This window comes from Centroberyx affinis, unplaced genomic scaffold, assembly GCF_046629955.1.
Source record: "Centroberyx affinis isolate AG114_WGS23_722 - 3 ecotype Tasmania unplaced genomic scaffold, CSIRO-AGI_Caff_v1 ptg000400l_1, whole genome shotgun sequence".
NCBI lineage: Eukaryota > Metazoa > Chordata > Actinopteri > Beryciformes > Berycidae > Centroberyx > Centroberyx affinis.
Genome location: NW_027279068.1, coordinates 379018 through 391792, shown reverse-complemented (window position 1 = coordinate 391792; position 12775 = coordinate 379018). Strand labels below are relative to the sequence as shown.

At 44.7% G+C, this 12775-nt stretch overlaps 3 protein-coding genes across 3 annotated transcripts; 2 read left to right on the top strand and 1 right to left on the bottom strand.

Moving 5' to 3' along the window:
• Positions 1 to 538: 538 nt before the first annotated feature.
• LOC139641795 (myocilin-like) lies at positions 539 to 2890 on the top strand. The gene is made up of 3 exons (XM_071516392.1): positions 539 to 1022; positions 1704 to 1808; positions 2088 to 2890. Exons 1-3 carry the CDS (start codon positions 539 to 541, stop codon positions 2888 to 2890), a joined length of 1392 nt encoding a protein of 463 aa, XP_071372493.1.
• Positions 2891 to 5335: 2445 nt separating this feature from the next.
• LOC139641801 (polyisoprenoid diphosphate/phosphate phosphohydrolase PLPP6-like) lies at positions 5336 to 8104 on the bottom strand. Its single transcript, XM_071516399.1, has 2 exons — positions 7640 to 8104; positions 5336 to 6069 (listed from the first exon to the last, which is right to left on the bottom strand). The coding sequence occupies exons 1-2, from the start codon at positions 8016 to 8018 to the stop codon at positions 5681 to 5683; spliced, it is 768 nt and encodes a 255-aa protein (XP_071372500.1). The 5' UTR covers positions 8019 to 8104; the 3' UTR covers positions 5336 to 5680.
• A 589-nt stretch (positions 8105 to 8693) lies between these two features.
• LOC139641790 (peroxiredoxin-6-like) lies at positions 8694 to 12775 on the top strand. The gene is made up of 5 exons (XM_071516386.1): positions 8694 to 8846; positions 9566 to 9722; positions 10635 to 10784; positions 10952 to 11098; positions 11742 to 12775. Exons 1-5 carry the CDS (start codon positions 8755 to 8757, stop codon positions 11868 to 11870), a joined length of 675 nt encoding a protein of 224 aa, XP_071372487.1. The 5' UTR covers positions 8694 to 8754; the 3' UTR covers positions 11871 to 12775.

Here is a 12775-nt window from a genome sequence, read left to right as displayed (position 1 = left end):
TAAAACGATCCGTCACAGAGGTAAATACGGCTCTCATTTTGAGGCGGTAGACACATAAAGAGATGCTCTCCAGTCAAAACAACCTGCAAACATACCGACCGCTGGGACACAATGAGACAATTCTCCACAGGAAAAAACAAACATCAAATTGTGTATTTTTCCACTGATCCGGTGTGATATTCACGTTGCTTGTCCCATTCAGCTGCCCACCACCCCCCAAAAAAACACGTGGAATTTTACACACACTCCACACCCCTCAGCTATCCCCTTCCCTGACACACTCCTCGTCCCCTCCCACTCTCTGACAGTTCACCATATAAATATCCTACTCTCAGCATTACTGGAATTCAGACACTGACCTGCACTGACCAGAGATACTCAGGAGAGAAGAGACCGGCTAAACAAACACAACAGAGAATATTAAGAGTCTAAAAAAGGGAGGAAAGACGGGGCAAAAAGGCACTGAACAGACAGAGAAGGAAGAAAAACAGCTCCATCCCTAAAGCAGAAGATCACCTATTCATTCTGAACCATCAGAATGTGGCTCCAGGTGTTTGTCCTGTATCTGTCCTGCTTGACACTGGCTAGCCAGAGCCAGCGGGACGACCGAGCCTCCCTGCGCCGCTCCAACGACCACACCGGACGCTGCCAGTACACCTTCACCGTGGCCAGTCCAGAGGAGTCCAGCTGCACCGGGGGCGGCGGGGCACCGGAGACGGAGGGCGTCCTGTCCCGGCTCACCCTGCTGGAGGCTCTGGTCAGCCGGCTGGTGGCGGGAGGGGAAGAGGGAGAGGTCGGGACCGGGGTCGAAGAGGGAAGTCTCCAGGAGGCGTACTCCCAGGTGACGGGGGAGAGGAACCAGCTCCAGCAGGACAAGGAGCGTCTGAGCAGGCAGGTCAAGGAGCTTCAGAGGAGGGTGGCGGAGCTGGGCCAGGAGGCAGAGACCCTCAGGCAGAAACCCTGTCAACAGACTCACAGCTCTGGAGGGGGGCAGCATGATATCAGCCAGAGACCTGCCAGCGGTATGTACATCAGTGACTAAAAGGAAGGCACACACAAAACAAATCCTGAATTCATTTATTAAAGGACAGGTACGCCCAAAGGAAAACATACATTTATCTCATTTTCTGCTTTTAGGAGGCAAGATGGATGAAACAGAACAGGAGAATTAACATAGATTTACTGTATGTATAGTGTTTATTTGCATGTGTCACTGCAACTAGAAGTGCCATTTCAAGGAATTTGTTGATGGTTTTTTGATGAATGTCTATGTGGTTGAGGAGGCTATGAAAAGTCTCCAGGGGCAACAGGTCAGGCTGCAGTTAGCTGTCCCAGGTTAGGTAAGGGGATTGGAATTTACAACACAGACTCTTCTTTTATGGCTTTGTCACTCACGTGTGTCCGTTTAAGTGTGTGATCGTTTTCGGGAGAGCAATAACCGGGTTATGGGGGAACCTGCCATGCTGTGAGGCAGATAAACGAGGCACTTCGACTTTGATGTTGCCAGTGTGTGTCAGGACTGACTCATGTTACACTGTAACTACTTATCTGTTTGTGAGTCTGGAGCTTCCAAAATGACCAATTACACTTGTTTATCTGTAGCTTATTAGTATGGCTATTGTTTGTTTTTTCAAATTAATAATTGCACAATTGGCAAAAAAAAAAATCATTCTGCATATTTCTACTTTGTCATGTCTCTCCAGACCCTGCCTATGAGTTTGGTAACGCAGCCTATCAGGAGATGAAGGCTGAAGTGACAGAGGTTCCAGCATCCCGCCTCATTCCTGAAGCAGGTCACAACTTCACAGGTACGGTTTGGGACATATTGATATTTTCTGTCCAGAAGTAGCCTACTTCAAACCACTGTAGTGACCTATTATAATAGAACGTCCTGCTTTATGCTAATGCTTCCAGTAGCCTTTTGGCATTCCACTGTTGAAAATGACTCAAATGCCAAATGCTGATGTAAATCAACACCTTTGTGCACATTGTAAATATGCAACAAATGCAAACCCAGTGTTTTGATGTCCCAACTCTAAGATAATTCTTGTAACTCTCTCTTTCCCTCTCCCTCTCTCTGCCTCCAGGCTGTGGAGAGCTGGTGTCAGTGGGAGAGCCTGTGCTCCACAGGAAGGCCGACGGTATCACAGGGAAGTATGGGGTGTGGCTGCAGGACCCCGAGCCCAAGGGCCCCCTTTACACCAACAAGACCGTGTGGCGCATTGACACCGTGGGCAAAGACGTCCGTCAGCTCTTTGCCTATGAAGACATGGAGCAGCTCTCCCGCGGCTTCCCCATGAAGGTGCTGTTGCTGCCGGAGCCCGTGGAGAGCACTGGGGCGACAGTGTACCGCGGCTCCCTCTACTACCAGCGCCGCCGCAGCCGCACCCTGATCCGCTACGACCTGGCCTCCGAGAGCCTGGCGGCCCGCCTGGACCTGCCCCACGCCGGCTTCCACGGCCAGCACCCGTACTCCTGGGGCGGCTACACCGACATCGACCTGGCGGTGGACGAGCGGGGCCTGTGGGCCATCTACAGCACGAGCAAGGCTAAGGGCGCCATTGTCATCTCCCAGCTGGACCCCGAGAGCCTGGAGGTGAAGCAGAGCTGGGAGACCAACATCCGCAAGAACACGGTGGCCAACGCTTTCATGGTGTGCGGCCGTCTGTACACGGTGGCCAGCTACACCGCGCCCAACACCACCGTCAACCACGTGTTTGACACGGCCACCGGCGCGGGGCGGGCCGTCGCCGTGCCATTCAAGAACAAGTACCGTTACAACAGCATGGTGGACTACAACCACGGCCAGAGGAAGCTGTACGCCTGGGACAACTTCCACATGGTCACCTATGACGTCAGGCTGGGCAGGGTCAGCCATGGCAGCAGCTGAAGAGGCGCAGAGGGACTGGTGCCTGCTGGACTGTGATGAACCATGCTGATGCAAGAGGATGTGAATGACATGAAACACATTAGCATTTAGAGTGGTCTTTGTACTAAGATTATTATGAGGCCGCTATGTTTGTGTGTTATTGCCTGACTAGAATCTATTTTTTCTACTTAATGTTTGTATATAAGATGTATCCTGGTAACAAAGAAAGTGGATCCCAAAGTGGATCTAGCTTTGATAAGAACTCCTGATGATCTCAGTCATTAATCCAGACAGTAAACATAGACAGTAAACAATGTGTTAATATTTCTTTGACCTTTTTCAATTTTAATTTAAAGTTGTGCAATATTGTTTTTAATGTTATCTGTTGTAAATGTTCATGTCATATGTCATCTGTCATCTGTTCTTAAATGTTCATGTCATATGTCATCTGTCATCTGTTCTTAAATGTTCATGTCATTTATGTTCTCAATAAAGACTTGATACAATTTTGCTTGTTTGTGTAATAATTTGTCAATAAGTTGGTTTGCAACTTCACAAATCCATGGACTGAAACGTTATGCTACCAGCTATGCCCCTGATATGAACATAAGGGGGTAATGCACACAAAGGGTATTCAGTATCAACATAAAAACTGTCACATATGCAATTCCTTTACAGAGAGTGCACAAATGCAAAATGTATTAAGGGACACTACCCCCACAGGACAGTTAAGTGTTTTTGAAATTTGCATGTTACATCCTTTTGGTGTCATTGGGACATGGAGTATCTCCAAAACATATTTGAGATCACTTATATTTATGGAGTTTAGTGAACAAGATATCGTGATGTGGTGCATCATCATCTTAGATGGTGTTTTTTAGTTCTTAGTTCTGTAGCTTATTTAAATTATTTTGTTGTTATGGTTGGTAAAGTATTGCGAAAGGATATGAGGCCTTATTTTCAGTAGCCAAAAGTGTGTTTGCTTTTATGGTTTCACTGTGGGCTGCAAAAGAAAACCGAAAGGCTTAGATGTGGTTCAGCCCCTCCTTCATAGCTACAGTGCTGCAACTGGCTTAGTTTGGCAACACATACTGACAATACAGTGCATTGCATATGACAGTACACTCTCAACATTCAGTATGTGTGCATGCATGAATGTATTCAGAAAGCCATTGTGGTTGCAGTTGATTCTTCAAAAGATCATGCCAGAGCTGCATTTGTCATTGACAAAAAGTGTGCAAAATTGTGTAAATTGTGTGTGAAACCCTGTTGCAGGGTGCATCCCCTTCAATTCTTTAAATTAATAATATTAATATGGACAATGTTTCATAAAATCTGCACATGCAAAATAACAAGTCTGCTAAGGACGGATTAATAAACAGGTTTAGCAATTTAGATACTGCAGCAAAGGATTTACAATCTCATTATTTGGGTATGCCACACTGCCTGAATACACATACTGATAAAATGCTTAATGTATACATGAAGAGTGATATAGTCTACTGATCTAGAGTATATAGTCTACTGTATATTTTATGTCTTGCACAGCCCCCTTCCACTGAATGTGAAGTCCTGTTTCACCTAATTATATTTCTGCAAATTTACCATACTATCATACTTTGGGAATAAAGTGATTATGATTATGATTAGATAGGTCATCAGTTTAAAAGGCCACAAGCCATAAACTCCTATGGCTTCAACTGAATTGAACTGAATTCAGTCAAACCAGCACACCCAAATGCAGCCTTCTCCTCTCCTGTGCTGCCATCTGTGGACAACTGGCTGCATCTGCACTGTGCATGCAGGCCTCCCAGCTCCAGCACCTAACAAACACTTTATTCCTACAGCTTTAATTAGACACCGGCAAAACTGGAGGGCTTGTCTGGGCTCTGGCCTCTCTAATGGTTTAAACCAGTGCTACATAAACTCACCACCCAAGCCAAGAATTTTTATGGTTTAAAATTTAGGTTGGAAATGGAACTAGCGTGGCATGTTAAAACGGGAGAGGGTGGTTAGCGTTTGGGAGTCACCCGCACTGTTTAACAACACTGTAAGAGGAGATGGGGATGAATTATAATGACAGTCAGGAGACTCTGCAGCAGCTGATGGAAACTTTGGTAAGTGGTGAGTTGGCTTCCCCCCACCCACTCTCACACTAATGCAGTGCACCCCACTGTGGGTTGTGACGGCTCAGTACAATACCACACACTCTGTGTGCACTGTGCTGCAGCATACTAAGGTGAAATACTCAATTTGCCAGGAACTAGACCTTTTACGTCACTTTCGTACTACAAACTCACACACTACTCACTTTCTCTCACTCTCTCATTCACTCTCACTCTCACTTTCTCTCTCTCTCTCTCTCTCTCTCTCTCTCTCTCTCTCTCTCGATAAGATATGATACCCAAACCTACTTCTGTGTTTGGTATACAATTCATTTTAATAGGCATATTAAAAAAGGTTCTAGTTAAATTCTCCTTTGGTTTCAGCACTGTGAGCATAAGTCCATGCATCATAAATACCATTGTGCAAACAGGTTGCATGTGCATCTCAATGTGATACAAAACCCCAATGACCATCCATCTCATCCAGTTCAATATCCCCATTTCTGTGACCTTGCTTGAAAAAAAGAGAAAAAACAGCAAAAGAAGTACAGATAAAATACAGATACAGTTAAACACTACAAAAACATACTGAACTAAATATGCTCAGATCTGATGAAAAATACAGTTCACTTTTTTAAAGACACACTGTCATGCTGCACGTTTTCCCCCACATACGTTAGATAAAAACAAATGTCCAGAGTCCGCCTTAAATCCTGTTGAGTCTCTCTCCCAGCCGCATGAGCAGCAGGTCCTGCAGGCAGTCCCAGGTCACCCACAACCTTTCCACCAGGCTGTACTGGCAGTAGCCCATAGCCAGGCCGAAGCCCACATCCGTCACGTAGTGTCTGGCCAGCAGCAGCCGGGACAGGCTGACCAGGGCGGCCCAGGCCAGCACCAGCAGCCGCATGGAGGCCGTGTCCACCAGCTGGGCCAGGAGGAAGCGAGCGCACATGGCCGCCCGCGTGGCGTGGCCCGAGGGGAAGGAGTAGCGCTCCACAAAGAAGGTGGACAGGATGTCGGAGCGGCTCTGGGCGGGCCTCCGGCGTCGGACCAGGGTCTTCACCGCTCGGACCAGCAGCAGGTCCAACAGCAGAGCTGTGAGGAGAGAGAGAGGCAGAGAAGTGGCTCAGCTTCCATAGTAAGCTGAAAACTCATCTATTCAAGAAGAACCTCATCTCACCCTCTCCCCACTAAATGATATCCACTCACTGTAATTGCTTTTTTAATGAAATCTATCTCTCTACTCTTTTCTTCTGTTTCTTTTCCCAGCACCTCTCTCTTACATTATCATTCTATGGTCACAGGAATATTGTAAGGAGGCTAAGGCCCTGATCTTCGCACTCCTTACTATTGGTTGCTTGTAATGTTTGTGAACTTCGAACTGAGACATATCCTATGGTTGCAATCTTTGTGTTGAGTGTCAGCTAAATACCTAAAATGTAAATGTAAGATCTACAAAGAATTTAAAGAATATCACACGCAGTTAACTGTCTTACAAAAATCATCTACATCTCTTTGAATTCTGTTAAAAAATGTAGCCCAAGTGAAAAATCATGGAAAAGGCCACCTCTTTCATTTTTAATTGGTCTAATTGTTTCCCTGTTAGCCCTACTGTTTCCAAAATAGAACATCCTATATCCCAGGTCAAGAATAGCTCTGGCATTTCACCACAGGACAATATCACAAGAATATAGGACGTGATCTCAAAGATGTCAGTCAACAAATATAATCCATACAAGCAACTAAAGCATCGTGCGAGTCGTGCGCGTGTCCGTCAGTGTCCACAGATGCCACCAGCTGGGGTTGAAAGGAGAAAAGTTTCCATGGCCGCATCCCGCCTCTGTTCTTCGGTATGCGTGAAATGTGTAGTGGTCACGGGGACGCAGAGCCGACAAACGGCCCGTAGGCCTACTAATGCAATATCTGACACTTCTGTGGATTGAATGCGGCTTTGGCCAGTTATCTTCTGCTGTGTTTCAATGGCCATTAACATTATTCTGCTTTGAACGAGGCTCAATACAGGGGCTGACGGTCCAACGGGGTCACAGCGAATGTATTTTGAATTGTCAATGTACCGTGCGTAATAACGCATTGGTTTAGGCGACCCCTAGTGATGTGGCGTTAAATATAAATGTGCGTAAACTATGACCTCATCACAAGGCAAACAACCACCAGCCTAAACAACAATAAAAAAACAAAAGTTAGGCTATATTTTCAGAAAAGCTTAAATGCATTTTTCCCTCACAAGACCCCATCCCAATATAACTTCTATTAGTTTGATCTATTGTGATGTTTGATTATGATTTTTTTGTTATTTCATATACAGATTTAGGTGGGTAAACTTTGTTCCACAAACAAATAGGTGGGTTCAGTTGAGTTTAAGTGCACGCTCCACTACATCCCTTCATACTGAGTGCCAAATGCATGACTCACTATGAAAAATTAAAATTAAAAAAGTAATATGAGTCATCACAATTAGCCTTTGAGTGAATAAAAAGCCTATTAAATCGTGAGTATTTCAAGCAATGGGCATGAAATAAAGCACAAGAATGAATGTATAACTTGTGATTGCAGCAATTCCAAAACAGTTTGGCCTCATCGTGAGCTAATAATTGAATGTCGGATAATTCTTAACAAGAGGCAACACAGACACTCATTCACTCACCCAGGGCCAGGTTCAGCATGATCTCCTGCTCCACGACGGTCTCTCCGCGGAGCAGGGTGTACAGAGTGCCGACGAGCCAGGGGATGGCGTGTCCGGAGAGCTCCACCAGCCGCACCAAGGGCCGTATGCTGCCCCAGGGAGACTCTTCACAGGCGCACACCCCGAGCCGCTTGGACAGCCACAGGTCTATGGCCAACAAAAACCTCAGCGTTATAGTGAATATCGGCTGGCTCAGGCTGACTGAAAAGTCTTCACTTGGCGCTCCAGAGGAAAAGTAAGAGCAGCTGGAGCCCCGGCGGCGGACATGGCACTCAGATGATGCCCGGTTTCCACAGATGCCTCCGCGGCAGCTGTTCCTTCTGGACATGGGTGAGGACATTTTCGCTCGGCAAAGTGTGCAAAGTGTACAGAGTGCCTCGATAACCTAGTCCTCCTTCATTTATCGACTACCTGTAGCCAGTGAACACTTTGATCCTCCGGCGCTCAGGCGCAACAACATCCTCCAAACTGTAGACCCCGCGGGCGCGATGGTTAAAATGTTGCCAATTCGGTGCCTGACTGCTTTGGTCACGTGGCTAAAAATCCACACTGCAAAAATCATCCTTCTTAACAAGCCATTTAACCTAGTATTGAGTTTTAGAAACGTTTCTTTTTCTTAAAAAAAAATCTGCCAGTGGGTTGACATAATTTCACTTATTTCCAGTGCAAATCATCTTGTTTCAATAATTTTCATTAATCAGCGGTCACTTTAGGCTACTTACTGAAGTGATCTGCCTTATTCTGTTTAGATACTTACATTTGTTTCTAGAGAATTCCTGAAACAAGTCAATCTGCATTGGATAGCCTAGTTATCTCACCCCACTGGCAGATATAGGTTTTAAATGGCTTTGAACATTTTTGCTATGAAGTGGGCCCAGTGACACTTGAACGCATCATTTTATGAGTCTGTACTTGATGTCTAGTATGTGGTCCCTACAGTTTAAGACACGCAGTGCAGTGTGGAGACTTGTGTAAATACAGTAACCCGCACGGTGACAGAGCGCCGCCTCCTCTGAACATTGTGCTATCAGTCATCAGAGCCGCTGAACAAACGGAACACCTCCATCGTCGCAAGCATGCCCGGGCTGCTCCTCGGAGATGTATTCCCTAATTTCGAGGCAGAGACCACCACTGGAAACATTAAGTTCCACGAGTTTCTCGGAGATTCGTAAGTAGGCCTATAACAAGCGAGTTTAATTTATATCAGAGTTTTACCTATTAGGAAGCTGGCATATTGTGTCCAGTTCCTGTTACTGCTGTCTGACTTCTGCTTTCTGTATCCTTGTAGGCTGCTGTATGAATATGAATGGCAAATTTGAGCCTATAATGATCCTATTGAATAGTCTGTAATAACATGTATTGTTTAAATGGTTTTGGCATGATCTACTCTGATACTTTTCTCATCATACAGATTACCAGAGATTCACTTATTGCCTTCTTGTCTGGGTCAGTTTGTGAGCTGAGTATGTGACAAGCATCAAGAAGCTGAACAGGGCAGCAACCTAAAATCCCTCTAGTTGATGCTGCACAATCACAGTGCTGACTTCATGAAAAAGAAAGTCCTTCACGTCATCATTCTGAGTGACCCACATCTCACATCCTGTCAGCTTGCTCTCAAATGTATCACAGCCAGATTCAGCCTCCCTCCCATTATGCAACAGTATTAACATTTAGTGTTTGTGTAAAGCACTGCAACATTATGAGCCCTGTTTGATGAAAGGAAAGTCTGAGTCAGTGTGAAATCAGTTTGTGAAATGTCAGACAATCTTTAAGCCCACCTCCCCCAGATTAGTTCCACACAGAGACAGTGAGAGGGTGGGCAGCAGAGACACTGGCATTCCCCTCCTAGGCCTTAACTAATCTCTCTGTCGCTCTGTCTCATTCCAGATGGGGAATCCTGTTCTCCCATCCCAGAGACTACACCCCTGTGTGCACCACGGAGCTGGGCCGAGTAGCCAGGCTGAGCAGCGAGTTCAGTAAACGCAGCATCAAGCTGATCGCCCTGTCCATCGACGGCCTGGACGATCACCACGGCTGGACCAAGGTGTGACAGCTGGACCGAGGATGTGGCATTTTCAACACATCTGTGTGTCGAGTTTGGAGCAACACATCATATATTAGCAACACATATAGGCAAGGCATATGAGGTTGTTAGTGTGAGTTTTCTGTCTGGGTAGAGGGCAGTTCTGAGATACAGTATACAGATTCAAAGTTTTGACAATCCAGGTGGCAAAACTATTTGTAAAGCCTGCACACCCATGGTAATCTGAATGCAAAATATAAACATTTTAGTATTTTTTTTTTTTTTTTAAGAAGGCCAAAACAGAGATTCAAACTGACAGAAGGTCAAACTGGATTTAGTTCAGTTTCCAATGGAATTAAGACAAGAATGCATCAAATTAAATCAATTTTGATATAGTATTTTATATTTGAAAGAGTCCAGTAAAATTGCTTCTACTATATTTCAGGTCTTTTGTAAACAAAAATCATGTTAATATCACAATAAGCGATCTCTCTTTTTTAAAAAAGTTATTAACACCACACAAGCATAGACTAATATTCACAGATTAGGAATATGTGTATACCAAACTTTTGATTTAAAAAAGTCAAATGGAATCTTTTAATTCTAAGCTCATGATGTGCTGTATTGAAAAGTCACAAATGTGTCATTATTAGACAAGTTAGACATGCTGATGTGTTGAAAATTACATCCTTTTTTGTGATCTGAGCTACACCAAATGACCAAACCAGTTTCAAAACATTTATATGGCTAATTTCACTTTACTATATGTGCTGCACTACAAATGCATGTTTCATTTTGCAGAGCTCTTTTTCTCTCTAAATATAATTCCCTACCAGAAGGCCAGACACTTACGTAACCAAAGCACAGCTCTGTGTAGCACTGGCTGGTTGTAATTGCTAACCGAGAGCTGGTGTGTGTCTCTGCACTAACTAGGACATCCTGGCATACAACAGCGAGGAGCCTGGCTGCTGCTCACTGCCCTTCCCCATCATAGCGGACAGTAAACGGGAGCTGGCAGTGGCCCTGGGCATGCTGGACCCAGACGAGAGGGACAAGGACGGCCTGCCGCTCACTGCCCGCTGTGTGAGGCTCTCTCTCTCTCTCTCTCTCTCTCTCTCTCTCTCTCACACACAAGCTTGATGATGACCATGTATGGCCCACAGACAAATCTAATTTTCCTAGACTGGCCTAGCCTACTCCCATATCTACTTACTATCATGCCCTCACCTTCCATCTGTGTTTCTGTGCAGGTGTTTATCATCGGCCCGGACAAGAGGCTGAGGCTGTCGCTGCTCTACCCGGCCACCACGGGACGCAACTTTGATGAGATTTTGCGGGTGGTGGATTCTCTCCAGCTCACAGCAGAGAGGCGGGTGGCCACGCCCGCCGACTGGCAGGTATATAGGACACGCCTTTGAAGCTGAGCTCAGCTGGCACCAAGCTTTCATGTTACTTCTGTAGATGATTACAGTACAGTACATGTCTTAACACGTACACTACCAGTCAAAAGTTTGGACACACCTGATTGAATGTTCTATGTTTTTCATTCTCTTAAATCCATTTTGATCTAAAGGCTTATACTTAATTGCTTGAAATGTGTTTCTTAGACAAATATAAATAGTGAAGTTGATCCTATGTATGAATTTCTTTCCAAAGCCTTTGCCTTTCCATCAAGGCAAAGGGCGGCTTCTTTAAAGAAGCTAAAATAGTTTTGATTTAACACTGTTTTGATCACTGCATAATTCCATTTGTGCTAACAAATAGTAAAAATAAAGAAAAATGTGTGTCCAAACTTTTGACTGGTAGTGTAGTGTTGCCAAGGTTAAAAATCCTAACATCAGCCTTCACTGATATATTTTTTACATTTTCTTATATTTCTTTTAAATCATTTATTCTGTATATGAGGCAAAACGCATCAAGATTCTTGTTGCTGACTCTGCGTGTCTGAGAAAGAGAGATGATGACAATAGGAATTTCAGTGGCCTTGCTGCCATAATGAACTCATCATTTTTTTTTTCTCTCTCTTTTCTCTCCCCACAGCCTGGAGACAGTGTGATGGTCCCTCCCAGCATGTCAGAGGAGGAGGCAGCCTCTTTGTTCCCGGCCGGCGTCTACACCAAAGACCTGCCGTCTGGGAAGAAGTACCTGCGCTACACACCTCAGCCATGAGACCGGCAGAGGCACCGCTGATATTCAACACTCACTAAAAGGCACCTTTTATCACATGGGCTGAGACCTTAAGAAACGTAGTCTAATTTACTAATGCTTAAAACAGCTGAAAAAATGGTACAGCCCCAGTAACAAAAGGTGCAAAGTTCTACCTATTTTTCTGAGGGTGAATTCCTTTTGGGAGGGGTAGGGTGGGATAATATATTTTTAATATATAAAGAATAGCATTGAAAGCATTTTCAAATATATACATTTTCCCAGACACATCTCTTAGAGGACTAAAGGAAGAGGTAAAGAGGGGGGTTGCCTTCTCCATTGTGGTGCTGTTCATACAGAGCTTTACCGAATTACAGCAAGCTGATGCTATTGACTCAGGGATAGAGGCATGTCCTGACTGGGCTCTCACCTCCTTCTATAGATCTATAGGGTTGAACTAGGTTAGCTAGTATGTAATTACTATTCATCCCCCTTTCAGTCTTTGCCTTACCAAAGTGTGACATTCATTTTGTAGCCTGTTTTCAACACAGATTATTTATCACTTGGGGTGCCGTTGGGGAATACACTGAATGTACCAAATATCAGGGACACTGCAGGTTGATTTCCCTTATTAAATCTATGCCAGTCACAAAGCAGGAGAGGCAGATAAAGAGAAGCAGACGAGTTACAGAAGGATTTTTAAGCCTTGAGACAAACTGAGACGTGGATTGTGCAACTCAATATCAGGAAAATGTCCCTGATATTTTGTCCAGTGATTCACTGATGGCCAAAACTACTTCATTTCAATGAAAGTCTTACGGACTGTGTTGTATCTGTACTCTAATGGTTGAGTGTATGAAGTCTGAATTGCCCCAATGCGGTGCCTTATGTTCAAGCGAAAAGAACAAATAAAAAACCTCAGCACAGCA

What these genes read in the sequence shown, in the direction of transcription:
- LOC139641795 (XM_071516392.1), top strand. Translation starts at nt 539, where the DNA reads ATGTGGCTCCAGGTGTTTGTCCTGTATCTGTCCTGCTTGACACTGGCT. An exon ending in CAGCCAGAGACCTGCCAGCG is followed by an intron (nt 1,023 to 1,703) that starts GTATGTACATCA and finishes ATGTCTCTCCAG; the next exon opens with ACCCTGCCTATGAGTTTGGT. An exon ending in AGCAGGTCACAACTTCACAG is followed by an intron (nt 1,809 to 2,087) that starts GTACGGTTTGGG and finishes CTCTGCCTCCAG; the next exon opens with GCTGTGGAGAGCTGGTGTCA.
- LOC139641801 (XM_071516399.1), bottom strand. Translation starts at nt 8,018, where the DNA reads ATGTCCTCACCCATGTCCAGAAGGAACAGCTGCCGCGGAGGCATCTGT. An exon ending in CATGCTGAACCTGGCCCTGG is followed by an intron (nt 6,070 to 7,639) that starts GTGAGTGAATGA and finishes CTCTCCTCACAG; the next exon opens with CTCTGCTGTTGGACCTGCTG.
- LOC139641790 (XM_071516386.1), top strand. Translation starts at nt 8,755, where the DNA reads ATGCCCGGGCTGCTCCTCGGAGATGTATTCCCTAATTTCGAGGCAGAG. An exon ending in ATCACCACGGCTGGACCAAG is followed by an intron (nt 9,723 to 10,634) that starts GTGTGACAGCTG and finishes TGCACTAACTAG; the next exon opens with GACATCCTGGCATACAACAG. An exon ending in CCACGCCCGCCGACTGGCAG is followed by an intron (nt 11,099 to 11,741) that starts GTATATAGGACA and finishes CTCTCCCCACAG; the next exon opens with CCTGGAGACAGTGTGATGGT.